Genomic DNA, 26,193 nt, shown 5'->3' on the forward strand with positions numbered 1-26,193 from the left:
AGACTTCATTTTCAGTGACTGTCCTATTGGTCTGCCACGTGAGTGGCAGGACAGCCTAGTGGTTAGGAGTGCGGGCTGGCGATTGAGGTGGCCAGCGTTTGCATCCCCCACGTCTGTCTTGGGCTGTGAAGGGCTACGGCCCCCTCCAGAATCCGACGTTGGAGGCCTAAGCCCCAGTACCTCAGAATGTGACTGCGTTTAACGATGGGGAGGTAATTAATGTGAAATGAGGTCATTGGGTGGGCCCTAATCCAATATGACTGGTGTCCTTCTAAGAAGAGGGTGACCGAGGGACACAGCCACACACAGAGAGAAGGCTGTGTGGGGACACAGGGGAGAGACGGCCACGTACAGATCTTCCTCGACTCGATATGGAGGTACCTCCTGACAGTAAGTTGAAAATATTGCAAGTTGAAGATGGCATTTAGTACATCTAACGTACCGAACCTCGTAGCTTGGCCCAGCCTCCCTTGAACGTGCTCTGAACACTTACAGGAGCCGCCAGCTGGGCAAAGTCATGGAACACAAAGCCCATTTTACAATGCGGTATTAGATATCACATGTTGTGCATCGAAGACTGTGCCGAAAGTGAAAACGGGACAGCTGCACGGCTGTAGGATGGTTGTCGGCATAGGAGCTGTCGGCTCTCGTGGTCCCGGGCATGACTGCAAGCTGTGGTGGCCACTGCCCAGCGTGTGAAGTCAAAAAATCATTAAGTTGAGGCCATCTAGAGAAGTCGTCTAAACTCCTGGCCTCCAGAACCGTGAGGAGAGAAAGTTCTGTTGTTTCAGCCCCGCGGTCTGCGTCACAGCCCCGGCAGATGGGTACCCTGACCGCTGGGGCAAAGCCCCGAACCTCTGAGGCCTCTTTCCTTCTCTCTACAGTCAGGTCCTCCTAGGGGCTCGTGAGGAGTATATGAGAGAATACTCTGCGTGCTCCCTGGGGCTGGTTGGAAGGTGCTCCAGGCAGAGTTGGTACCGCCCTGGTGGATTTTGCCCGCCCTCTGTGGTTGCACGTTGGGTGCTGTCTGTCCATGCACGGGGCGAATATTTACTGGACCCCGGTCATGGCCATTTGCCCTGTGATAAATGAGGCTGTGGCCTGTGGTCAGCAGCTGAGCACACTGTTTTTGGCTACTTTCTTGGGAGGGATTTTTTTTTTAACGTTTATTTATTTATTTTGAGAGAGACAGAGAGAGTGTGAGCAGGGGAGGGGCAGAGGGAGAGACAGAGAGAGTCCCAAGCAGGCTCTGTGTGCCATGCGGAGCCCGACGTGGGGCTCGATCTCAAAGACCTTGAGATCATGACCTGAGATGAAACAAGAGACGCTCCACTGACTGAGCCACCCAGGTGCCCCTGGAAGGGATTTTAGGTGCTTGCTCTATCCTCCAAGCTATTTTCACTGAGCACCTCCCATGGGGGGCCCTGTGATGGGAGCAGCCTGTTGCCATGCGCTCCTAGGCCAGTGCCCAGGGGACCCATTTGCCGGTGGCAGTGATGAACCATTAGGCAGCTCACACGCCCAGGAAAATGTTGTCATTGGGAGCGACGTCCCTTTCCTTTTTCAGACCCGTCCAGGGTCTGATGGCTGCAGCCGCCACTGGTGACTTTACGGCACCAGGAGCGGCACCAGGAGGCAGGCGGAGGCTCTTGGCAGAGGAAGCCCTCACCCGAAAGCCTTCAGGGGCATTTCACACCTGCCCATGTCAGGGAGTGGCCATTATGCTCCTGTTAAATAGTTTGCGGCTTCCCCTCCCTTCGAGCTTGTGGGCACCGGTGGAGTGCCAGGAGCCCGCGGCCTCTCCTGGAGGCTGAGTCCTGCCAGCCCCTGAGCACTCCCTCAGCTTGCAGCGACCCTCCTGCCCTCTGGCCTCCGCCTCCTCCATCCCTGGGTGCCTCCAGCCTTGGCCTTTTTTCTTCTCTTCTTTGAAGTGTGAGCCTCGGAGGCACGACAGGCAAACAGGATGCTCGCCTCCCACACGCAGAGACTTCAGACGAGACACTTGGGTCGAACCGCATCCTGCTGGCAGTGGTGGGTCCCATCTGCCGCGGACCTGGTGTGGGAGGGGGTGCAGGGCTGGGTGCCAGGAGGGGTACTTCACGAAGGGGTTCTCGCCAGTCACTCTGAGGCCTCATTCCAGAATTCCAGCAAGGTGGGCACGACAGGGTTCCCTCTGGGAGCTCCGTGCCTGGAAAAGCTGAATAATGCAGGTGGTGAGGGATGGTAACACCTGCTTGGCGCCTTTGTGAGAGGCCACGAATAGATAGCGGCATTCCTCATCCCCTGCCTTGCCCTGGCTATGATTTTTATGTTTTCTGGGAGCTATTTTGTTGTCGTTGTTGTTTTAAAACGAGGTAATTTCTCCAAACCTTGGCAAAATCAGTCCAGGGTTGCAAGATCGCTCTAAAATAGGTGACGGCTATGGAGAGGCACCAGGTGGGGACCTACGGGAGGCGTGCTCTTCCTCAACAGCTGCAGATCCGAGGCAAAGACCAGAGGGGACACCCAGGGAAGGGCAGGCAATAGTGTAAGAGTTTTGGGGAAAACACAAAGTCCTAAATCTTGCCCGAATCATGGCCTCTGAGGATAGCAAAAATGATTTAGGCGCTTCTCCTGTGAGCGAAGCCATCTTGGAAAGATGAACGTGTAAAGGTGGAAGGGTCCAGTTCCTCCCATCTCCAGGCAGATGTTCTGAGTCCCAAGACTCCATCAGACATTTAGTTTTCAAAATAGTTCGTGTGTGTGTGTGTGTGTGTGTGTGTGTGTGTGTGTGTTGGGGGAGGTCGAATTTAAAAGATGTCAGGGTTTTTACCACCCACTTTATAACCCCGCCTGGCAGTGAGCGACATTCTAGACGCCTCTGGAACTTTCCCACTTGTTGAGCCCATGGTAATGCAGTCCAGTGAAGACACCAGGGTACATGTGTTGATTTTTCATCGGCAGAATGTCCTGAAAATTTGGTTGAAAGGTTTGAGAGAGAGATGATGAGGGAGATTTCTGAAGAGACTGTACTCCTCGACAGCCGGAAAATGCTTTTGTGTTTGCTCTCTCTCTTCCCCACTGTTTTTTGTAGGGCAAGGGTGGAGGATGGGGAAAGATCAGTGGGAGGGTGGGAGAGGGGATACCAGGAGTAGGGGCCGTGGCTAAGAAGAGGGGGCAACTTTCTGCCCTGGGGTGCAGGAGGCAGCACTCTAATCCGAGGACTTAGGCTCTATCAGGGGTCCTGAGAGTTGTTTCTTTCCCAGAGACAGGCTCCTGGGCCTGTGTGAGTGTGCAGGTGGCCACAGGCTGCAGCCAGCTGTTGCTTTTTTAAATTAGAGCCTGTTCCCAGAGCTCTCCTTGCTAGGGCTGTGGTTTCACTCCCCTGCTGCATTAAACAAGCCCCATTTTGCTTCTTGGCACAATAATAGGTTTGTTTGAGATCCTGGATTCCAGACTTCTGGGGTCTTGCCATATTGGCATCATCCTGACAGGACAGCGGCCTTTACAATATGACCGTCTCTACAGAAACTGGTTTGTGCTCTGCATCTCAGGTTTCTGGAAAAAAGGCATCCCTGTGTTACCTATCCAAATAAAGTGGAAGTTCTTAACGGACCTCCTGCTACAAGGGTGTGAGTCAATGCTGTGTGCATTTACACTTCCGTGGAAAATAAGGGTAGATTTGTTCGTTGTGGTTATTTAAGCGTCCATTGAGACTATTTGAAAATGACCCGAAACCACCCCGGAAATCCTCCTGGTCTAGGACACGACTTACTTGCTTTGTGCGTCTTGTACGAATGTGTCTTCTTTGGCACCCGATAGGTACGAAATAAACACTTGATAGGATGATTCGCGGCCCGATTGGCCTCCTCCTTTAGACTCTTTTTCATTTTCCCCTTAGATCTTCAACCTCATGAAGTATGACAGCTACAGCCGCTTCTTGAAGTCTGACTTGTTTTTAAAACACAAGCGAACCGAGGAAGAGGAAGAAGATCCGCCCGATGCCCAAACTGCAGCTAAAAGGGCTTCGAGAATTTATAACACATGAGTCCCCAAAGAGCTGGCAGGACTGGCTTTCAGAAGCGAAGGAACTTGCTCTCAGGACCATGCAGGGTTTATAATTGCTTTGTTATCTGTAAGGACTGAAATGCGCAAAACCCCTCCGTGGGATATGTGTATTTTATTAACTGCTTGACCAGTAAGTTTTGCATGATGGCTAATCTTACATAAAAAAACAAATAGCTTTGAAGTTTTAGTTCACATACACACACACACACACACACACGCGCGCGCGCGCAGAAGAATCCTTAAACACCGGACACCTTGAGCATCTTGATTAAACGTCCTGCGAGGCCACCAGGTGAACTTAGAGCCACCTCTTACATTTTAAGTCATTGCCCGGCCTCTGTGGGAAGGGTCATGCATGTCCACAGATTCACTTGGGCAAATCAGCTCAAGAAGGAATTGATCTGACAAACTCAGGCCCCCGGGGGTGTTGGTGGTCAGGTACCTTTGTGGTTAAATACTTCTCGGGAACGAGTTCAGTGCTGGGAAAAGAAAATTCATCACTGACAGCCTATACAGATTTGGGGAGCTGTATGTGAGCATCCTCAGAGGGTTCTTGCTCCTTGTGTGGGGATTTGTCCCGGTTTTGCCTATAATCCGTGACATTTCATGCCACACAGGTAAATAGTTCATCTTGACAGAAACAAGATCTCGACCAGGAAGAAAGACAAATGGGAAATTGTTCAGGGTCCCCGTGACACCACAAGGTGGTGTTGAATGGGCTCGTGGCCCGTGGCCCGTCCCGATGATGGAGTTGGTGGGATACGGATATTCTGTTCTCCCATAGCCCATGTGAGGACACATTGGAACCCATGCTTCTCTGTGCCTACCCTCTTGCTGGACTTGTTGACTCTGGGCTTGACACTTCAACGAGAGGAAAGAAGTCCTCTTTGAAAGTTTCTTCTTGGGTAGAGAAGCTTGAGTGAAATCTTGCTTGGCTGGGGTTGTCCCAGTGAGCCGAGGTTCCCCTCCCACCCCCCCCCACCCCCGCTTTTGCAGGCAGAGCCCACAAAGCCCAAGGTCAGACACAGTTCCCTTCTGCTACTTGCTCCTGCCATCTGCTGCTGTCAGGCCTCTCCAGCATGTTTGCCAAACCTTAAACTCATGTTTGTACAAACAGAGCGACCAGACACTGTTACTTGTGAGCTTTCCGACTCAGACTTTTCCATTTGCAAAATTCCCTGATGTCGAGGGTGGCTGTGTAGTTTATTAAGCAAACCAGGAAACTTTTGAGAGAGAAGGGAAGTCAGTTTAGCAGTTGCCTGGGATAATAGACATAGAGTGGTTCTCTTCTGATTGAACCAGTTTGCAATGGTGACCCTCCCCTAGTGTGACCTCTCTGCTCTTCCCCAGATTCCCTCATATCATTGTCCATTCACTGTGGTCGGAAAGTTTCCTGTCCTTCCATCTCAGGCCTGGGGAAGGGATGCCTTCAGGGAGTCATTCACTGCTGAGAACGAAGTCCGAGCATTCAGCATTCATCAGAAACAGCAAATGCTTGATCCCCTTACATGGGGTTCTCTGCCTTCCCTGGGACATCCCAGACAGGCCTTCTCTCTGCCTGGGACGAGGTAGTGACACTGAGATAGACACCCAAGGGACAGGCCATCCTCAACGAGCAGTTTCTTTTTTTTTTTTAATTTTTTTTTTCAACGTTTATTTATTTTTTTGGGACAGAGAGAGACAGAGCACGAACGGGGGAGGGGCAGAGAGAGAGGGAGACACAGAATCGGAAACAGGCTCCAGGCTCCGAGCCATCAGCCCAGAGCCCGACGCGGGGCTACTCACGGACCGCGAGATCGTGACCTGGCTGAAGTCGGACGCTTAACCGACTGTGCCACCCAGGCGCCCCTCAACGAGCAGTTTCTTAACCAGAAAGGTGCAGGGACGCGAGCCCACCCCACCCCACCGTTGCTGATGTAAGGTAATTGGGGAGCACCAGAGAGCTGAGCAACCAGCTCGGTGCTCCCTTCAGAGCTGGTCCTAGGCACTGCAGGTGGGCTGGGAACCTCTTTCTGGCTTTTTACCCTTTTACCACTGGGCTCAGAACCCCTTAAGAGTGGTGGTCTCTTTGTAAGTGCTTGACTAAAGGAAACAGCTCGAGTTAGCCAGAAGATTATCTACCAAAAGAAAAGCCTATCACGTAGGAGTTGCCTGGAAAACTGAGCGCCAGTGGGATGTGAGCCACGTACGTTTAACCACAGATCACTCCTACCAGCATGAACTCACGCCACTTCCTCTGGCTTTGCTCCTGCCCGGCTGCCCGCATCTCTGCCAGCTGCAAAACTGAGGCGCATACAGCATTCAGCTTCCTGAAGCCCCTGCACAAGCGAGCCGGAACTTCCGGGGAAACCAGGTAGCCAGAAAGATGCTTCTGCCCAGCTTTCACTCTCACCCCGTCTATCTGACCATTTGTTGATGAGTATTTCAACCGTGTCTGCAACGTGCTAGGGACTGTGTTAGATGCCAAGATTCAATGGGGCTTGGGTGGGGGGAAGAGCAGCCACGAGGATTTGTGCTCTCGTGGCATTCACAAGCGTTATAAAATGTAGGTTTTGTTGTTATCCAGGTATGGGGAGGAGATCAGGAGATGATGAACACTGCAGAGTTTGTTTCAGGTCCTAAGAGCTGGGGCAGGCCAGGGTGACATGGAGAACCACCGGGGGCCAGTCAGGAGACAGAGGGAGAAAGTGGAAACTGTGGACCGGGGCACTTACTACGGTTTCCTTGGGAAAAGCAAAGCAAGGTAAGCAGGCATGGGATTGGCCAGTTTGAATAACCCCCGCAGGCTCTGGGGCCCAGGGGCTGTCCCTAGCTGCCTGGTACCTGGGCCTAGGTGATGAGAGCAGGTGGCCCAGAGTGTGAGAGCCCTGTGACAACCTGATAAAGGAGGTGGTTGGAGTATGAGCTCTGGGTTGGTGAGTTAGCCCCGGTTGTTTGCTAGGTCTAGGAATTGGCGAGCTCTGGGAAGGACATCCCTCCGGGGCCAGTAGGGCCCTGGATGTCAAGACATCAGAACAAAACCAAACCATGCTTAACACAACAGTCTGTGGGGTCTCAAACTCTCAACCTGCAGGCCATAGGTGTGTCTGATGGGGCACGTGTTTTAAATCTTCCAATGCAAATGCCTGAGGCAGAGCATGAGAGTCCCCTCCAGTTGGCTGTAGGACCCGTCGCTCCCTGTTGCCTATGACAGGCCACTCACGTATTTATATTCTCTGGTCACTCCATGGTTTGGGCCCCGAACTCCATTTCCCTTGTGCAGAGAGCATTGTCTCAGTGACTTCTAGGCCTTAATGAGATACTTCAGATCCACTCTCCAACCTGCTGGCTGTCCTTTTTCTTCTTTCTTTCTTTTCCTTTCTTTCTCCTTTTTTCTCTCTTCTTCTTTCTTTCTTTTTCTTTCTTTTTCCTTCCTTCTCCTCCTTCTCCCTTCCTTCTCATTCTTCTTTCTTTCTCTCTTTCCTTCTCTTTCTTCCTTTTCTTTTCTCTTTCTTCTCTCCTTCCCTTCCTTTTCCTTCTTTCTTTCTTTTCCTTCTTTTTTTTGTTGTTAAAGTTTATTTTGAGAGAGAGAAAAGAGAGAAGGAGAGGGAGGGGAAGAGAGAGAGAGAAGGAATCCCAGGTATGCGTATGCTCCACACTGTCAGTGCAGAGCCCAATGCGGGGTTTGATCTCACGAACCATGAGAACATGAGCCAAAATCAGGAGTTAGACGCTTAACTGACTGAGCCACCCACTTGCCCCTGACCTATGTGGCTTTCTAAGAGTAGACCCTGGTCTGTGTGTCCCCCGCACCCCGTCCTGCCTACCCTGCCTTCTGAATGGCAGCTCTCCCTCTCAGGCAGGGGTGGGGGCGGGGGGCGGGGGCTTTGCTTCTTTCCCACTGCTTCATCACCAAAGCTTAAAAAGTGGGGGAACAGTTATGTCTCCCAGTTTAGAGATGGGAAAACCAAAGCCAATGACGTGACTCAAACAGGCACATGCTCCCTGCCCCCAGCTCCCTTTCAGGCCCACCCTGTGACTGGACAGAGACTTAATGACCACCCACTATGCCCCAGACCAAATACGAGACACAGGAACGTAGGAGAGGAAAGAATGAGGCGCAAACCCTGCCTTCAGGGAACAGCTGGTCACGAGATGAGGTGGAGTCTTTTCCCAAAAACCCCGCTACAAGGAAGTGACTGGAGAAGGGCCACTGGCACGTGATTGGCTGCTTGTGTTCATCTTTTAAGGTTGCAAACCCAGTTGTTTTGTCTTCCGCCTAAATATCAGGACATCCAGTGTTACGTTCACGCCGGTGAAATGATCTCTTTCAGAAACATGAGAACGGTTGCTCTGTCCTTGTGAGCGTAAGCTTTCCCTCAGTGTCAGGTGAATTCTGGGAAATGAAGAATTAGTTGGTGCAGTTTCCCCTTGTGGTTTTGCTCACGGGGACACATGTCCCTTCCTGTGTGACAGAGTCGGGGCCTGATGAATTGGCACCAACTGCCAGGTCCCAGCTCTGAATTTGGGAGCGCGCTTTGTTTACAAGCTTTGTAAACTGCTATGCAGGCGGTCACGACCCGCATTCTCTCATTATTTACCTTCATTTGCACGTGTTCTAGAACTTGCATTTATTTAAGTGCTAAATGGGCTTGTGATACCATTAGCGTCCAGGTTTTTTAAAATTTGTGTTTCTTCTCAAGATTAGTTGCACACAAGGCAGCGGGCACAGTAAGAGGGGCTGGTCCCCGGGCAGAGCAGCCAAAATGGTTCCCAAACCCTGGGCAGAGGAGCTGGGCTCTGCTCGGATTCCCATAGGCTGTGCAAGTTTTGCAAGTCCAAAGTTGCTCGAGCACAAACCTGGGGGGAGGGGGCACCCTCCTGGGGCCTGTGAGTGAGGGGCTTGTGGGTCGTGCCCTCCCTGGGTGCTTGGGTGAAGGGTATTCACAGTGCTGCATCCGTCTGGGGATGGGGGGGGGAGCTTTGCCAATTCCCACAAAGCCACCGAGTAGGGGCACCTGGCAGTGGCCTAAGCGCCTCCCCCTTCCTGCACTTCTCTGTCTGATTCATCAGTTGGTTCTCTAGATTTTCTCCAAAAGCTAGCATGAAGGTGCCCACGCCCCCTCATCTCTACAGCCCGGGGCCCAGCCACACTGCCTTCTTCATCTCCAGTCCCCACACCAGCCTCCCCGATGGTCCGACCTCCTCACTGCGCTCCCCTGCCCATCACCGTGTCACCGTGTCACCGTGTCACCATTCATCCTGTAGAAGCACAGACCTCCCCGTGTCAGTGCCGCTCACCTGCATAAGCCCCTACCGTGCCTCTCCTTGCCCTCAGAATAAACATTCGAGCCCAGCCCCACCTCACCTTCTGTCCCTCCGAGGATCTCCGTTCCGGGACTCGGTTCGGATTTGCGAGCAGGGCACACATGCTGCTTTCCACAGCCTCTCACGCGGTGACCTTGGTGTGGATGGCTCCTTCCCTGGTCTCGGGCCACATGTTAGCTCCCGGGAGAGGTCTTTCCCGAGGACCTCGCTAAGCAGCCCCCCCCCTCCCACCTTAGGTCCATTCCTGGTCCCTGGGGAGCCCTGGCACACGACTGTTCGTCTGTTGCCCATGTGTGTCCCCCTCTCCCCAAGGATGAGGACCCGGCGTGTTTCACTGTGTTCCCGGAGTGCCTGGCCCGGAGCAGCCTCACAGCAGGCCCTCTGTAAATGTTTCCAGTGTGAGCGCATGAATGCCAAATGGGTCAATGTCTTGAATTTTGGTTGATTTCATGCATAGTCTGGCACCTTGCTGTTGCCCCTTGCCAATGGCCAACGCTTGTGATTGTCATAAAAACGCAGAATCGGGAGGGACAGGAGAGACCTACCATTTCCTGAGTGTCTCCCACATGTTGGGCTTGTGTGAGGCCCACTGCAGACAGTGGAGCACTTCCCTGGGATCCCTCCGGAAATGATCTGCAGAGGAACCCATCCTGTACCAGGTGGCCACAGTTCACGGCTGGCCTTGGCAGGATTAGAACACAGGTCTTTCAGACCCCACAGGGCACCACCTTTCACTCTACCGAGTGGGGCCAGATTTCAGCTCAGGGAAATCCTTGGCCATTCCAACTAGAAAATAGAGTTTCTTCTCGGTTCTCCCAGGGAAAAGGCCGCCGTCCAGCCACTCCTGACCCGTTCTTTCTTTTCTTCTCTAGGACATGCAGAGGGGGCTTCACCCCAGCTGGGGAGGTAAAGTCAAAATGCTCCTTTAAATAGACTGGTTTTGTGTTTACAACCAGTTTTTTTTTTCCTTTAGCAATGTATCATGACCATCTTTCTGTGCCAGTAAACATAATTATACACCATCCTCCAAAAAAGTCCAGTTTCAAGATTATCTAGGGAAGATAAATGTTTCCCTTGTGCTAATTCCAGTACAGTTTATATGCTGTTTTGCAACACGGGCAAACTGTTTTCTTCTTATTTAAGCATTTAAACTCTGCTTTTTAAACTGTTATGGCATACAGATCGCCTAAGAGTAACAGATGTCTGCTTGATAGAGATGTTCCCAGGAAAAGAATCTTCTGCTTCTCGGTCTCCAGAGGAAGGATGCCTTTGCAAATATGTGGCTTTTGGTCCACAAGCTGCCCCCCACCCCCCTTCCTAAGAAGAAGGGGGAAGAGATATAGTGTTGCAGGCTGCTTGGTGAATATCTGTGTTCACAGATCCTGGTGATGGTAGAGGGGAGACCCTGGTCCCCCAGGAAGTTTGACCCTGCTGCTCCTGGAGGGAGTATTTCTCTGAATCTTTCTAGGTGGGTGAGGTCACTGTCCATGATCCGGAGATGTGAAATGTAGGCCCATTTTTACTAAATGTGTAGCTCTCCCCAGAATCTTAGCAGTGGAAGAAACTCTCTCATTTGTCTCTAATTATTATTATTTTTTTTACAATTGGTTAGCATGAGAATTTTGGTTCAGATCATGTCATGAAGGGACACCTGGCTGGCGCAGTCCGTAGAGAATGGGATTCTCAATCTCAGGGTCATGAGTTCATGCCCCACATTGGGCATGGAGCCTACTAAAAAAAAATTTACAAAAGGTCATGTCACGGAACTTGACTATCAAAATTCTAACCCAGGTCTGTCACTTTTTAGCTGTGGGATCTTGGGAAAGTCACATATCTTTCCAAGCTCTGTGTCTGCACCTGTTTGATGGGGATAACATTGGTCCCGACATAAGATGCAAGGAGATAAGACACATAATGTGCATAACACTGTGCCCGGTCCCTAGCAGGTCAATAAATATTGGTGATCCAGAGAGGTTGTGTGGTCTATCCAAGGTCACACAGGGAAGGCGTACCAGATTCCTGGGCTGGGCTGATTTCTAACTCCTTGGCTGGGGCTGTTTCCCCTGCTGTTTGGCAGCAAGAGGAGGCCCATGGGTCAGGGAGCAGGATCTAAACGTCCTTAAAATGACTGAGGTTGAAGTAGGTGGGTCTCCCAAGCAGGAGAGGGTGGGGACCCAGGAGGAGGCCCCAGCAGACGGCAGCCAGGAAGGTGAGGAGAGACCTGAGCCGGCCTGGGATTTGGTAACGAGGCCGGGGGATAGCTCCACTGCTAACCTAGAGCCAGGTTCCTAGGCCAGCCGAGTGGCCAAGCTAAGGGAAGGAAGTTTGCGAGGGGTCACTGACAGCAGTGGGATGCCCACCCCACAAGGAAAAAGCAGTGAAAATAGGGAGCCAGTAGTCTCCTCTGGAGGCATTATTTTGCATCGGAAGGATAGGGAAGGGTCCTTTGGGGCCAGACATCCTTTGGGGAGCCCGTCGTATCTTCAGTGACTTTCCCTTGGCAGGCATGCCAGGGAGGACCTGCCCTCGTGCTTTGCAGGATAGCCTGGGCACCCCAGATTCCTCCAAGAGGAGGAACCTGGCGGGACAGCCTTCCTGAAGTTCCTGGCTCGGGCTCACGGGGGAGCTGGTGAGCTGTAGAGGGAGTGAGTGGCTGGGTCCCTGGAGCACAGGACCCTCTGAAGCCCTGGGCATCACGATGTCTAAGTGCACTGGGGTGGCTCCTGCCCAGGTCCAGTTGTAAAGGTGTATTTGTGCCAATCAGCTTCAGAGAGCATGGGCCCAGGGATGGGGCAGTCCTGGCACTACGAGCTCTGTGCCACCTGACCAAGGCTTCCGGGTGTGAGTGACACCGAGGCTGGGACTGGGCAGGATGGTGGGGCAGCTGCTGTATCCTTCCCAGCCCCCGTGGTTCCATGGCTGTTCAGGCAGGAGGACGAGGCAGTTCTGGGCTTGCTCTGAGGTCTTCTTTCTCCTTTCACTGGTTCTTGATCCCCCACCTGTCCCCCTCACCTGCCACCTTGACCTCTGCTGGCTCCAGAGACCCCAGATATCCCACCGGGCCATCAGTGAGAGACTGTTGTCTTCATTTCATTCATTTCTAAAGTCACTGCTAATTATTTTTAAATTGTTTAAAAGTTTATTTATTTATTTTGAGAGAGAGACAGAGAGAGAGAGAGAGAGAGAGAAAGAGAGAGAGAACAAGTTGGGGAGAGGCAGAAAGGATAGACAGAATCCCAAGCAGGCTCTGCACTGTGAGTGCAGAGCCAGATGCAGGGCTTGAACTCACGAACTGCGAGATCACGACCTGAGCCAAGGTCAAGACTCTGACGCTTAACAGACTGCGACACCCAGGTGCCCCACTGCTAATTTTTTAAAAACACTTGGTAACAATGTTTTAATGTGAGTTTATTACTTAAAGACCTGCAGGACTTTGTGCAATAAGCTGCCTGGTACTAAAAGTTATAGTAACGAGATCAAGAAATGACTGGCTGTGTGCACAGAGGCTTAAAGGTTTAAAACGGTAGAGATATTTAAGTCTCTGCCTCTCCCATCGCTGGATTTTAACATTTTTCTCTAAATCCCCATCTTTCATCTCTGGTGTTTGTTCTGAAATGTAGTTATTGTTTCTGAAGCTTCTAAGATAAAAGGCTAAAATTTTACTCTTTCCAACCCTGTTCTCTGGGATGCGCTATTTGGGGAGGGGGCGTTAAGTGAGATAAAACTAATGTTCGGTAAAGGAGACAAATCTCAGGTGGGCAGCTCAGTGAATGTGAATGTTTACACACTTGGAGTCACCACTGGGTCCAGCCACAGACTACCACCGGCATCCGGAGTATAGTTTTTAAGGGGCGTCTTCTTAAGGAACAATAACCTGAACCCTGGGACTGGGGGGGGGGGTTGTTGAGGAAGCCAGGGTTCCCACTCTGCTTGTCATCCTTCTACCTTCCCATTTTACGTCTCCACTCCCAGCATCTCAGCAGAGGGGGACTGTCCGTCCCCCGTCCCCGACTCCTCATGCACGGAGCTCTTTGAGACTTTCATCTGATTTTATTCCATGAGGGAAATTAGCCGCTTGGCAAAATCTTTAGCAGTCAAGGTGCCATTTTGCCCTCGTACAGTCTTGTGGGATTTGGGAGGGATTTTCAGGGAACTTGTCCATGTCTTTAGATCCCTGCTTCTTCAGTGCTGACAGGTTGTCTTGCTCAGCTTACCACTAAATCATTACTTAAAAAAAAAAAAAGACTTTTTATAGGAATAATTTCAAAATATTTAAAAGTTAAATTATGATTATAATAAAACTATTGTCTGTATTTAATAATTATTGGCACTCTGCCATATTTCCTAGATCTGTTCATATTTTTTTTGCCAAACTGTTTTTTGAAAAATTAGACATGATGGGCGCCTGGGTGGCTCAGTCGGTTGAACGTCCGACTTCTTCGGCTCAGGTCATGATCTCGCGGTTTGTGAGTTCGAGCCCTGCATCTGGCTCTGTGCTGACAGCTCGGAGCCTGGAACCTGCTTCAGATTCTGGGTCTCCCTCTCTCTGCCCCTCCCCTGCTTACTCTCTGTCTCTCTCACTGTCTCTCAAAAATAAAAAAATACAAACATTTAAAAGAGTTAGACATGATGGTTCACCTAAAAGAGGAACATTTATCATATCTAATAAAATGACTATTATTCCCAATATCATCTAATACCTACTCCATATTCAAACTTTCCAAGTTAGAGCACACTTGGAAATTGTCCTTTTTTTCAAACCAGGACAATCAAGGAGCAGGCATTATAATGTCTCTCAATTTAGACCACTCTCCCAATCTTTTTAATTTTATATAATGAACAAACCAGGTTAAATATAGTGTAAAATGCCCTACGTTTTCGTTTGGTTTCTTGTTTCTTCATTGTGTCCTTTAATTTATATTTCCTTTCCTTTTTTTTTTTTAAGTTTATATATTTATTTTGAGAGGGGATAGAGTGGGGCGGAGAGAGAGGGAGAGAGAGAATCCCAAGCAGGCTCCACACTGTCAACACAGAGCCTGATGTGGGGCTCGAACTCACAAACTGTGAGATCATGACCTGAGGTAAAATCAAGAGTCAGAGGCTTAACTGAGCTTCCCAGGTGCCGCTCCTTTGCTTCTGAAAAGGAAATAACATTACCTCTGCTGACCTTTCCCGTTAGTCCAGATGCTTCTGAATTTTCTCAGTTCATGATGCCACTGGGGTCTCAGGAAATTTTTCACAACATCCCTAGGTTAAACAAACAAAAATGTAATTGTTACATTTATTAAATAGGTCCACAGAACTTCACAAGTATTTCTAACAGCTTAGTAGCTGGTTGAGAAAAAAAAAAAAAAAACAGAAAAGGAAACCTAACATAAATTGAAAAATTGATAAGAATTTTTTTTTTCATTCAAAAATAACCAAGAATACTAGGGATGCCTGGGTGGCTCAGTCAGTTGAGCATCTGACTTTGGCTCAGGTTGTGATCTCATGTTTGTGGGTTCGAGCCCTGCGTCAGACTCTGTGCTGACAACTCAGAGCCTGGAGCCTGCTTTGGATTCTGTGTCTCCCTCTCTCTCTGCCCATCCCCCGCTCACACTCTGTCTCTCTCAAAAATAAATAAACAAATAAATAAATAAACCAACATTAAAAAAATCTTTTAAAAAATAACGAAGAATACTTACTAACGGAATGTGTGCCCCTGTGGGCACCACACAGCTTCTCAGACCATGGAATCAGATCGATGCCACCAGCCTTATGTCTCGTCCCACAATGGTTTTTAACAAAAATTCTTCAGTTTATTTATTTTGAGAGAGACAGAGAAGACTGTGTGAGCAGGGGAGGGGCGGAGAGAGAGAGAGAGAATCCCAAGCCGACTCCACACTGCCAGTGCACAGCCCCACACGGGGCTCGAACTCACGGAACCACAAGGTCATGACCTGAGCCGAAGCCGAAAGTCGGATGCTTAACCGACTGAGCCACCCAGGGGCCCCTGTCCCACAGTGATTTTTGTGTGGTACTTATTTTTTTGTCACAGCAACCACAAAAACCCAGCTCTGCAAAGACAGGACTCCATCAAAAGGAACGTAGCATGAAGTAATGTTGAAATTGTGAACTGACTTGAGCTAATTCACAGTATCAACTGTCACTGTATTTCCCTTGAAAATTTAAAATATCCTAGGGCATTCCTGTTGGTTTGCTGTGGCATCCGGATGCCTCAGTGGGCAGCTGGGGACTATGGTGTGACTATAGCCCCTGGTAACTTCCTCTGCAAGGATTTTAAGCTGTTTGAAGGCCCAGTGAATGGCACAGGTTTGTCTCAACTAAGTGAACAGAGAACACCGCCTTGTAACCTAGAGCTGTTGTCTTAAGTCGGCTTTGCTTCAGAAACATCTGGGAAACTCCTGACCCCACCTAAGACTCCTGAGCCCCACCCCGGAGGAGCCAATCCAGGTTTCAGGTATCTGTTTAAAAAGGGAGCAACTCCCCAGTGGTCTAAATAATCTAGAGACCCTCGTGTTAGGACAAAACTTCCCGTTCATCTCTGACACAGAGTTCACTCTCAGAGAAGAAAATGGGAAAAGACAGAAAAGGAAAGTCAGCCAACAAAGCCTGGGTCTTGCTCCGGCCAACAGAGTGACTTCCATGGCCTTGTGAATGCCTCTCACTCGCTTGTTCTCTTGAACTGCACACTGATTAAGCACATCTCAGGTGGCAGTTCCTGAGCTCTGGGCAGCAGGGGACCCAGAGGTGGACAAGCCCGCCCAGCTCTTGAGGTCCCCCAGCCGAGTAAGACGAGAGGGATGGAGATAATGTGTCTTTGAGGCACAGCTTAGTGTCCGGACAGCTTTAAACAGTGGTGTTACAGTTTTCAGGGCTATTGACTGATGTCACCCTGTGTTTTCTCCTTCCCATTCCATACCAAATAAGGCCATTCCCCCCAAATCTCAGTACTCGGGGGAGGGATTGGGAGCTCTTTTCTTTCTTTTTTCTTTTTTTTTTTCAATGTTTATTTTTGAGAGAGACAGAGAGCACGAGTGAGGGAGGGGCAGAGAGAGAGAGGGAGACAGAATCCAAAGCAGGCTCCAGGCTCTGAGCTGTCAGCACAGAGCCCGACGAGGGGCTTGAACTCACCAACCGTGAGATCATGACCTGGGTCAAAGCCGGACGCTTAACTGACTGAGCCGCCCAGGTGCCCCTGGGAGCTCTTTTTCTATGCAATTATTAACATTTCCAGAGTGAATTATTTAAAATTCTAAATGGAAATATCGGGGGTCTTTGTCGGTTTTCTTTCTTCATTCCTTCATAAATTTATATCCCATATACACCTACATTATCTCCACTGAAGGTAAAAGCAGGCTGTGAGGCCGGAGGAGTAGGGAACGGTAGCCCCATCTTATAGATGGAAAGCAATGTGGCCCCGGTAGAAAGGTGGCTGGTGGCTGGCCGGGCTGCTCCCACGACCTGCTGCGGCTCCTTGACTGCAGCAACTTTCCTGTCCCCTTCTTGGCAAATCTGAGAAGAAGCCATCGGAATTCTGATTGGTTGAGGTGAAATTGTGTGCCTTCAAAATTGTCATCTGCTCAAACATTTGGGGGCACCTCTTATCCACCAGGCACCGCGTAGATGCTTCCGGGTCATCTCTTTCGACTTCCTCCAGCCCCCATAGGGAGCCAGGATGGGGGGAGGGGAGGTGCAGAGTCGGGCATCGAAGGTCAGAGTGCCCTTCAGGGGGGTTTGCTTGGGAAGAAGCCAGGCATCACCTGCTCTGCCTCAGGAGGCAGGAGGAGAGTCCCCTGACTCTGGAGATATTCGCGCAGGGGCCTGGCACTCACCTGTGGGCCGTGGCCTGGCAATGTGCAGACGTCACTTGAAATTGGACTAGCTGAGCCCTGAAGCCTCTTTCACCTCCGAGAGGCCATGGATTTATGTTCTGGAAGACGCTTTTTTTTTTTTTTTTAACGTTTATTTATTTCTGAGAGACAGAGCACGAAGAGGGAAACACAGAATCCGAAACAGCCTCCAGGCTCCGAGCTGTCAGCCCAGAGCCCAACGCGGAGCTTGAACTCACGAATTGTGAGATCATGACCAGAGCCGAAGTCGGTTGCTTAACCCACTGAGCCACCCAGGCACCCCTGGAAGATGCTTCTTAAGAAAGACAGGAATCACATCTTCATTTTCACCCTGAGGGAAAGCAGGAAGTGAGCTTAAAAGATTTAGGACAGGAAAAAATATCCCAAGTGGCAAGAGTTGTTTCAACATTTGTACAGGCTCTTAAGTCTGGGCCCTGGAGATCTTTGAGGGTACCATCAAATGAAACAATTTCAATAGAATAATAAATATTAACCCGGGAGCCTTCCTCTCTTACCAGCTGCCCACAAGAACCCCATCCTTGCCAGCTGGGTCCATCCCACACACAAAGAAGAAGGGGTTCTTTCTGGCCCAGAGAGGTTGGATTGAGCCACACGACCCACAAAGGTGGAGAGGGAGGGAGGGAGGGGCAGGGGGAGATGCCAAACATCGTTGGGGAGGGCTGGGGGTGGGGGACTGGGGAGAGGAGGGGTGAGGAAAGAAGGTGGGAGAGAAAAAGGGATTTTATTAAGTTCCTGGAACTTGGTATTTTGAGCTCCTTCAGCGTTTTGGGGGAACAGAAGGAAAACGCATTGGACTGTGTTTCTTCTCTGCTCTGAGTCTGGGCCGTGTATGTTCTGGGTTTTCTAAAGGTTACTTCATTAACTCTGGAGTTCACGAGGAGAGGCTGGTGGCACTGCCACCGTGGAGGAGTTAGTGCCTGGTGTTGTAGGGTGTGGTGAGGGAGGCTCTGCTCCCTTGCTTTACCTTAGCAACGGGATGGTCTTAGGAGCTCCCTGACCAACAATGCCCACCCCATAAAGCACTCACTCTTCCAAATGATTTCCTTTGAGCCCCACTACAAGTCCGGAGATAACATACAGGTATCGCTGTGCCCATTAAGCAGATGGCAAAAGTAAGGCTCAGAGGCATATATCATGGCTGCAAGGAACACCCGGGTTTTAACTCACTTCTAACTGTGAATCTGGCTCTTGTGCCCCTGCCTGCCCTGTGAGCACCAGGCTCTCTCTCCATCCAAACTTTGGCCTGAAGAGTCACCAAGTTGGTTTGGCTTCTCTGTCCCCAGGACAACTCCCAAATAACTTTGGAACGCAAGACTGAATTGTTCTTCTTTGTTTGTTGTTGTTTTTTTTTTTTTTTTTTCTTCCAGGCCTTTCTTTGCTTGTGGTAGGCATTTTTTAAAAGCCCGTCGAATTGTTTGTGAAAATGAGAGACAGTACTTTTGCCAAAGCATCATGTGGGTGGTGGCATCCTGCTATCTATTCTGCACACACAAAGGAACGATGCTGCTAATTACATCTGTCCCGTCTGGATGCGCCCGTGTGCCCTCAGCACGGTTACTGTTTATGGTGTTCTCAGCTGAGACGTGAAAGGCAGAGGACCAAGGGAGATAGGGCTGTGGTTTCTCCCGGGTGTTTACAGAGAGCCCAGCACGTTGTGGAGGCTTGTGTTTCCATTTTGTTGTTGCTGGGGGTGGGGGGGGGGGAGATAGAAAAAGAGGAACAGGGTGTTTCTCCGACACCAGTGGGGTGGGGGAAGGCTACTGAGAAATGGAACCTTCCATGGTTTAACGTGCAACGAGTTCAAAGGATCCGTCAGGGAAGACGGCAGGTGCTGGGTCTGAGGTACTTGGAGTTTAGATGGAAAAGAAAAGAAGAACCACTTGGCAGCTTATTTCAGAGGGGACGTGTGCCGCTCCTCCCACGAGACCCTCCTTCTGTGGGTCCCAGCGGAGGCGAGGGTGCTGGAAGGGTGCACAGGAATGAGAAAAAGGGACCATAAAATGTATTTTTTTTTTTTTTTTTTTTTTTTTTTTTTTTTTTTTTTTTTTTTTTTCAACGTTTATTTATTTTTTTGGGACAGAGAGAGACAGAGCATGAACGGGGGAGGGGCAGAGAGAGAGGGAGACACAGAATCGGAAACAGGCTCCAGGCTCTGAGCCATCAGCCCAGAGCCCGACGCGGGGCTCGAACTCACGGACCGCGAGATCGTGACCTGGCTGAAGTCGGACGCTTAACCGACTGCGCCACCCAGGCGCCCCCATAAAATGTATTTTTTGAGACAACTCATTTGCCCTGCTTTCTGCATGAAATGGAAGAGGGAATAAGAGAGAGAAGGCGCCACATCTTTCCACATTCTTTCCACAAGGAAAGAATTTCCTGATATTCCAGGGTTGCTCAAGCTCGGGCTGTAGAAACCACACAGTTTCTTCAGAGGTGGAACCAGTTCACTGGCCTATTTTTTATTGTATTGTAGAAAAAACAGGTTCCAAGATGCTATTTACCCTACGAAACTTACTTGAAGTATCAGAGAGGTCTAGAGTGGGAAGGGGCTGACTGGTGTCAGTCCAGACGCCGAGAGGCAGAAATCCCGTGACCCTCCCCCCCCCCCCACCATGGGCTGTGCCCCCAACTCCCCAACAGAAGCTGGCAGAGAGCATGCAGCCCTGATGCCCCCTCCTGTATCCCTTCCGCTGCCCCTTTGAGTCTTTGTAGAGGTCAAGTTCACGCACACCCCCCTTACAGCTTCCCTCAATCCCTCAATCAGTGCTGATTTGTTTAACAGACTTGTCTCTGGAGTATTTTTCTAGAACAATGAGCCCCTTTGGCTCATGCTGCCAAGCCCTCAGCATTCTCCTACCTCTGGACCAGTAGCTCTGTTTCAAGCACGTGCACTGTGTAGTGGCCTCCCTTTCTGCCACTTACTTTGCGTCTGCCAGGCATTAAGGAGGCGGGGGGGGGGCATGAGTAAGGGGGTGGTTATAAAATGACATCATTAGGGACCCTTGTGGTGATGGATGTCCTCTGTATGCTGGATCTGCGTCAATATCCTGGTTGTGGTGTTGTATTAGAGTTTTGTAAGATGCCACCATTGGGGGGAACAGGGTGAGGGGTACATGGAATCTCTCTCTATTCTTTCTTAACACTGCCTATGAATCTGCAGTGATCTCCAAAGAAAAAAAGTTGACTTAAAAAACCAGCAGAACGGGGGTGCCTGGGTGGCTCAGTCGGTTGGGTGTCTGGCTTTCGCTCAGGTCATGATCTCACGGCTTGTGAGTTGGAGCCCCACCTCGGGCTCTGTGCTGACAGCTTCGAGCCTGGAGCCTGCTTTGGATTCTGTGTCTTCCTCCCTCTCTCTCTGCCCCTCCCCTGCTCGCTCTCTGTCTCTCAAAAATAAATAAAAACATTAAAAATATTAAAAACAAACAAACAGAACATAACAGCAACAAAACTCCCTGTGTCTCCATATTACAGTCCAGATGGGGAAATACTTCTGACAATGTACGTTCTTGAGAAAGGTTGTTTCATTCAGAAGCTAGCAGGGGGGACGATGGGCTTGTCTAAAGGCTGACCGGCCTGCAGGCCCTACAGGAAGACAAGCTTGGCTGTGGGTCAGTGACTCTAACACGTAGAGCACATCAGAATTTCCCAGAGCCCTTGTTAAAGTAGATTCCCAAGTCCCCCCTGCCTGCAGAGTCCCTGTTCTGGGATGGGCCCAGGGACCTACATTTCAACATGGCCCCGGGAAGAGCCCATGGAGAGCTGTGCACACGTTCCCTTCCTTCCACAGAGTGACTGCTTACCTGTGCTGGAATTGTGTGGGTTGTTGGTTTCTAGATTTTTTTCCTTTAAAAAAGAAACACACACACACTTGGATTCAGCTGTTTCGTGGTTCTGTTTCTGGTCATGACCAATACCTAATATTAATCAAGGACTCACTGCAGGCCTGGAACCAGGCTAAGCACTCCATGGATATTAGCTCACTTAATCCTCACCACCTGCTGTGAGATACTGACAGAAGCCCACAGAATTTAAGAGACCTGCCTGGCGTGTCGCAGCCTGGAAGCGGGGTGGGGGTGGGGGGTCAAGACTCGTAAGACCATGCTCTCAAAATGCTATGGTCTGAATGTTTATGGCTCCCCCGCCCCAAGTTCATAGGTAGAAGTCCCAGCCCCCAGGGCCTCAGAGTGGGACCGTATTTGGAGACAGGGCCTTTAAAGAGGTGAGTAAGTGAAAATGAGGTCCTGAGAGTGACCTAATCCGGTCTGACTGGTGTCCCTGCGGAAAGAGGAGATGGGGACACAGAGGCACAGAGAGGGAAGACCACGTGAGGACTGAGGGGGAAGATGGCCGTCTGCAAGTCGGGAAGAGAGGCCTCAGGAGAAAACGAGCTTGATGACACTTCCTGTTGGACTTCTGGCCTCCACAGCTCTGGAGAACCGTGAGGGAATAAATCTCTGCTGTTTAAGCCCCCACTCTGTGGCACTCGGTGGCCGTTCTAGCGGACCCATACAGGCTTTCCCGGTAAGGTAACAGGAAAGCTTAAAAATCCGTGGAAAGGAAATGATTTTTCCAGGATGTTAATTTATGTTATTTAAGTCTGGGTCTGAATGCTACCCACAAGCATCTCCTATGTTGGGGAAGTGGCTGGACATCTAGTTCGGGGGTCCCCAAATTTTCCAGGGGAGAAGTTTATGCCCCATTTCACCAGAGGCTTAAGGCCATAAAGTGAGGAGGGGCTAAGACCTCAGCGAGGGTGAGGTGGGGTGGGGGTGGCCACCCCTGGAAATGCCCGGGATTCACCCCAGAATCACCAAGGGGACCTGTTGGTAGCAGTAGTTGTCCAGCCTCCTACGGACAAGGCGAGGTCAGCCTGAGGAGACTTTGGGTCAGAGGGAAGCAGCTTTATTCTCTCAAGTTCCCGAGACCCGATAGACCCCTAAGTCTGCCCTCCTTTGGTTCCAGGAGCCTCATCGTCCCCCTCTCCCTGCTCCTTAGCCTCAGGTAAAAAATCGTGCTTGGTCAGAATTTCCTGTGGAAACCCCCCGGGAGGGCGCTGGGTTGAAGACCAACATGTCTTGCTTCCCTCCAGGGTGGGACAGATTCCCGGGTCTGAGGACCAGTGCCCAGCGGAGTGGTCGGCCTCGATGGAGGGCCCTGGCCTGGTGAAAAATACACATCTTTAAACAGCAGAATCACACCCAGTGGCAAGATGACCTCGCCAAGCGGGACAGTGGGGCCAGCTGATCAGACTCCCGTGTCCCCCTTGCTCTTACTCAGGGGAGACAGCCTCCCTGCATGGGATGGGGTGTGGGATTGCCTCAACTATATAAATGGTCATATAAATTATGTGACCTTGGGGCGCCTGCGTGGCTCAGTCGGTTGAGTGTCTGACTCTTGATTTCAGCTCAGGTCGTGATCCCGGGGTCGTGAATTTGAGCCCCTCATCGGGCTCGCGCTGAGGATGGAGTCTGCTTGAGATTCTCTCTCTCCATCTCTCTCTCCGCCCCTCCCCTGCTCATGCGTGCATGCTCTCTCTCTCTCTCTCTCTCTCTCTCTCTCAAAAATAATAATAAAAAAATGATGCGACCATCTTGTACTTGGTGGCTCTCAGATGATGCCTGGGGTCCTGTCCCTCAGCCCTGACCCTACGTACATACATTCCCTTTCCTTCTACCACTTCCTAAGGCTCCGAGTTGACCTCTTTCAGCCCAGATATGCCTCCCTCCTCCTTTCCTGAGGCCCCATGAACCACAAACTGCATAGTGAGAGGCCATGACCTTCTGGGGCTGGGGCCCCTCATGCCAACGCCAGCCTGGCCACTTTGGCGGGAGTCTGTTCCTTCAGTGGCCACCACCCATTTCCTTTTCCTCACTCTTCACTTTCAATAACAAGCATATATTTCCTTTTTACATATCTGGAAAAAAATAAATTTATTTGGTTTGGTTTATAGTTCTGTTTTTAAACAAATAAAGGCCGTGTTATTCTGGCTGGCTTTGGTCCACAGGCTGATAAGGATTGTTGACCTTCTGGTCTGCACTTGCTGGGGGATAGAGTGGAGCAGGAATTGAGGGGAAAGGGTAAAACTAGCCGAGAGGAAAGTGCTTCCACCCCCCCCCCCGGGGGGCTATGGTGGACAGAAGAAGGAACCAGGGGGACTTCTGGCCCCAGAGGCCATGTGTATCCATCCCATAATGATGTCCCATGTGGTGTCTGGATGCAGCCAATACAGCCCGTGAGAGCCAATCACGTGCATGTCTTCTGAGGGCCGCCTTCCGGGACATCACGTCGGTGGTACAGTCGGCTGCGGTGGGAATACTTAACCCCAGGGATGGCCGGTGTTAGGGCTTTTCACCGCCCTCCCCGAAGAACCTGTTGCTAAACACGTATCAGCACATCACTGAGCACTCCCAGGCACAGGTGCTCTCTCTCATAGATAGTGCTGCCTATCTAGCATCTATCTACCTACCCGTCTAATTCATAGGCCCGGGGGTGGGGGTGGGGTTCATTCGTAGGACAGAAACACATCCTCCGTTGGGCAACGGGCAAATAGGACAAAACGGGGAAGCGGTGAACTCAGACCAGGGCAGTGGTCAGTGAAGAACAGGAGGAAATGAACAGAGAAACACCTATTAAGCAGATTTAGGACAGAGATGAAGTTCAGATCAATTCTTTAGAAGATAAAAATATCGTTTTAAAAAATTTTTCTTAATGTTTATTTTTGAGAGAGAGAGAGACAAAAAGCACGAGTGGAGGAGGGGCAAAGAGAGAGGGAGACACAGAATCTGAAGCAGGCTCCAGGCTCCGAGCTGTCAGCGCAGAGCCCGACGCGGGGCTTGAACTCAGAGACCACAAGATCATGACCCGAGCCGAAGTCGGACACTTAACCCACTGAGCCACCCAGGCGCCCCTAAAAAGATTATTCTTAAAACTCATTTCCTTCTTCAGCTTTTCAGAATTTCCACAGTTAGGTTGCAAAGAGGTGTGGTGTCATTGACCCCTCCCGGCCCTCTAGAAATGGCCCCAACACCCAGCTTCGAGACCAGCTGCTGAGAGGACAAAGCCTTTTCTGAAAACACCGCCCACAGCCTGCCCGTCCCTCTTCCTCCAGAGGAACAGAGCCCAAGGGCGTCACCACTGCCCTGCCTTCCTTGCTACATTATGTTTAAATCACCTAAGGTTTTCCCATTCACTTGGGTGAATACTTGTGTGTCATTTACAAAAACATGAGCAAAATCCCTGAACTACACTTTCCAACCTCAAACCCTCGTGTTGTTTTTGGCATCCTCGGTGAGGCCCAGGCCACTGAAGGGTGGCCTTTGTAGCGAGGCCAGTAACTCGGCCCAGAGGCTCAGTCCTTGTCTCAGGCCCAGGCTGGGCTGCACAGAAGGACCTCTCTGAACCCCACCCCACCCCCACCCCAAAACACCTGGTGTAAAAACCCACCGAGTCCATCCCATTTTATTGCTGTTTTTTCCTCTTTGTTGTTGCCGGTTTGGGCTCCCTTTTGTGGGACGGGCGTAAAGATGGCTGTGCAGTCAAAAGCTAGGTGGGGAGGAAGTTGGCAGAGGGCACTGGGTTTGCTCTGTGCCAACCTGCTTCCAGTCAAAATAGGGCTGGACAGCTGGAGGCCTGGCAATTGCAAAGGGGTGAACTCGGAAGAGCTTGGCCAGCTGCTGAGAGGTGCCCGAGGCACTGGTCTGCTGTGCCAGGTGGCACCAGATGCCACAGGGTGGTGCAGAGGTAATGATGGACATGACTCAATCCCACCGACTGAATCGGAGCCCTGTTGTGCCATCAGCCAGGGCCCGAGGGCCCAGCAACACGTTCTGCTGGGGACCACCCTCTGTCCCCAGTCCCAGTGACGGCCAGGGTGTCAGATGTGTTCCTGCAGATGAAGAGGGTCTCCCAATAACCCATCCTCCTGGCCCCCGGGCATCTTCCGCACATATTATGCCATTCTAGCCCAGTGTGTGGCAAATTCAGCTGATTCCAAACCGAGGTGGACTGGATGGGCTGTGGGAAACACCCAGAAAGCCCAGCTCGCTGCCCTCAGACCCTGCTGGCGGGGGTCAGCCTCCTTCATCTCTCCCTGCTCTGGAGACAAGAAATTTTGGATGACGAAGTGCCTTGGAAGGAAGGGGCCCTGAGGGAGAGGATGCACTGGCTGTTTGTCACTCCATGTGGGATGTGTTAGAAAGAAATGAGTTAAAGAGACCAGATGAAAGGATGGCCAAAGCCACAGCTCTCGGGGAGCTGCTGATTCCCTGCTCGGCTTCTGGGGGCCTGGCCTGAGTCCCGAAACCTCAGAGGGTTGGGGTTTTGGCGCACAGGGAACGGGCTTCGTTTCAGAGAGAGAAAACCCCAGGAGTGAGGGGAGGGCTGAGGGGAGGTGGGGCCGGAGGAGAGCATGGGAGAGAGAGACAGACCAGACAGAGACAAAGAGAGCAGGACAGACTGTGGGATGGAGAAGGAAGGAGGCACTGAGGCTTTTCTCGGACTGGTCCTGCCCCTCCTGACAGTGGTCCTCCCAGCAGCTGGCGGGGAGGCAGGTGGCATCTCTGGAGTCGTTGACCCTGGAATGTATCCTGGGGGGTGGAGGCAGTTTGGAGAATGAACACAGCCACCCCTCCTCATCCCAAGAGGCCACTGGGAAGGGTGTAGGGCACTTAGAGGCTCAGGGGTGCCTCCAGCCCACATGACCCCCAAAGTATCGTTAACAACCCACCCCCCCATCACTACCTCTCCCCCACTCCTGGGCACCTCCCAGAGGGAAACAAGTCTGGCTGCCTCCCTAGTCCCTCTCACTGGGACAGCAGGGGGTGAGTGGCCCTCCAGGCTCTGCCCGGCTCGCCGAGCCCCCACCAGGTCTGGGATTGTACCAAGAGCCTCCCTCAGGGTTCAGGAGCCCTGTGAGCACTGAGGAAACAGAGACTTACCTGACTGCTGAGTGATTAAAATCATGGCC

General features: G+C 51.0%; 1 protein-coding gene across 2 annotated transcripts in view; it reads left to right on the forward strand.

The window, feature by feature from the left end:
- RGS10 (regulator of G protein signaling 10) overlaps positions 1-4,350 on the forward strand; it is a 41,959-nt gene extending 37,609 nt beyond the window's left edge. For both annotated transcript variants that reach the window (XM_030334116.1, XM_030334117.2), the window contains exon 5: positions 3,881-4,350. In XM_030334116.1, the coding sequence (XP_030189976.1) occupies positions 3,881-4,027 (147 nt within the window). In that variant the 3' untranslated portion in view covers positions 4,028-4,350. The remainder of the gene's footprint in view (positions 1-3,880) is intronic.
- The last annotated feature ends 21,843 nt before the right edge of the window (positions 4,351-26,193 follow it).

The sequence above is a fragment of the Lynx canadensis genome, chromosome D2, assembly GCF_007474595.2.
Source record: "Lynx canadensis isolate LIC74 chromosome D2, mLynCan4.pri.v2, whole genome shotgun sequence".
Lineage (NCBI taxonomy): Eukaryota > Metazoa > Chordata > Mammalia > Carnivora > Felidae > Lynx > Lynx canadensis.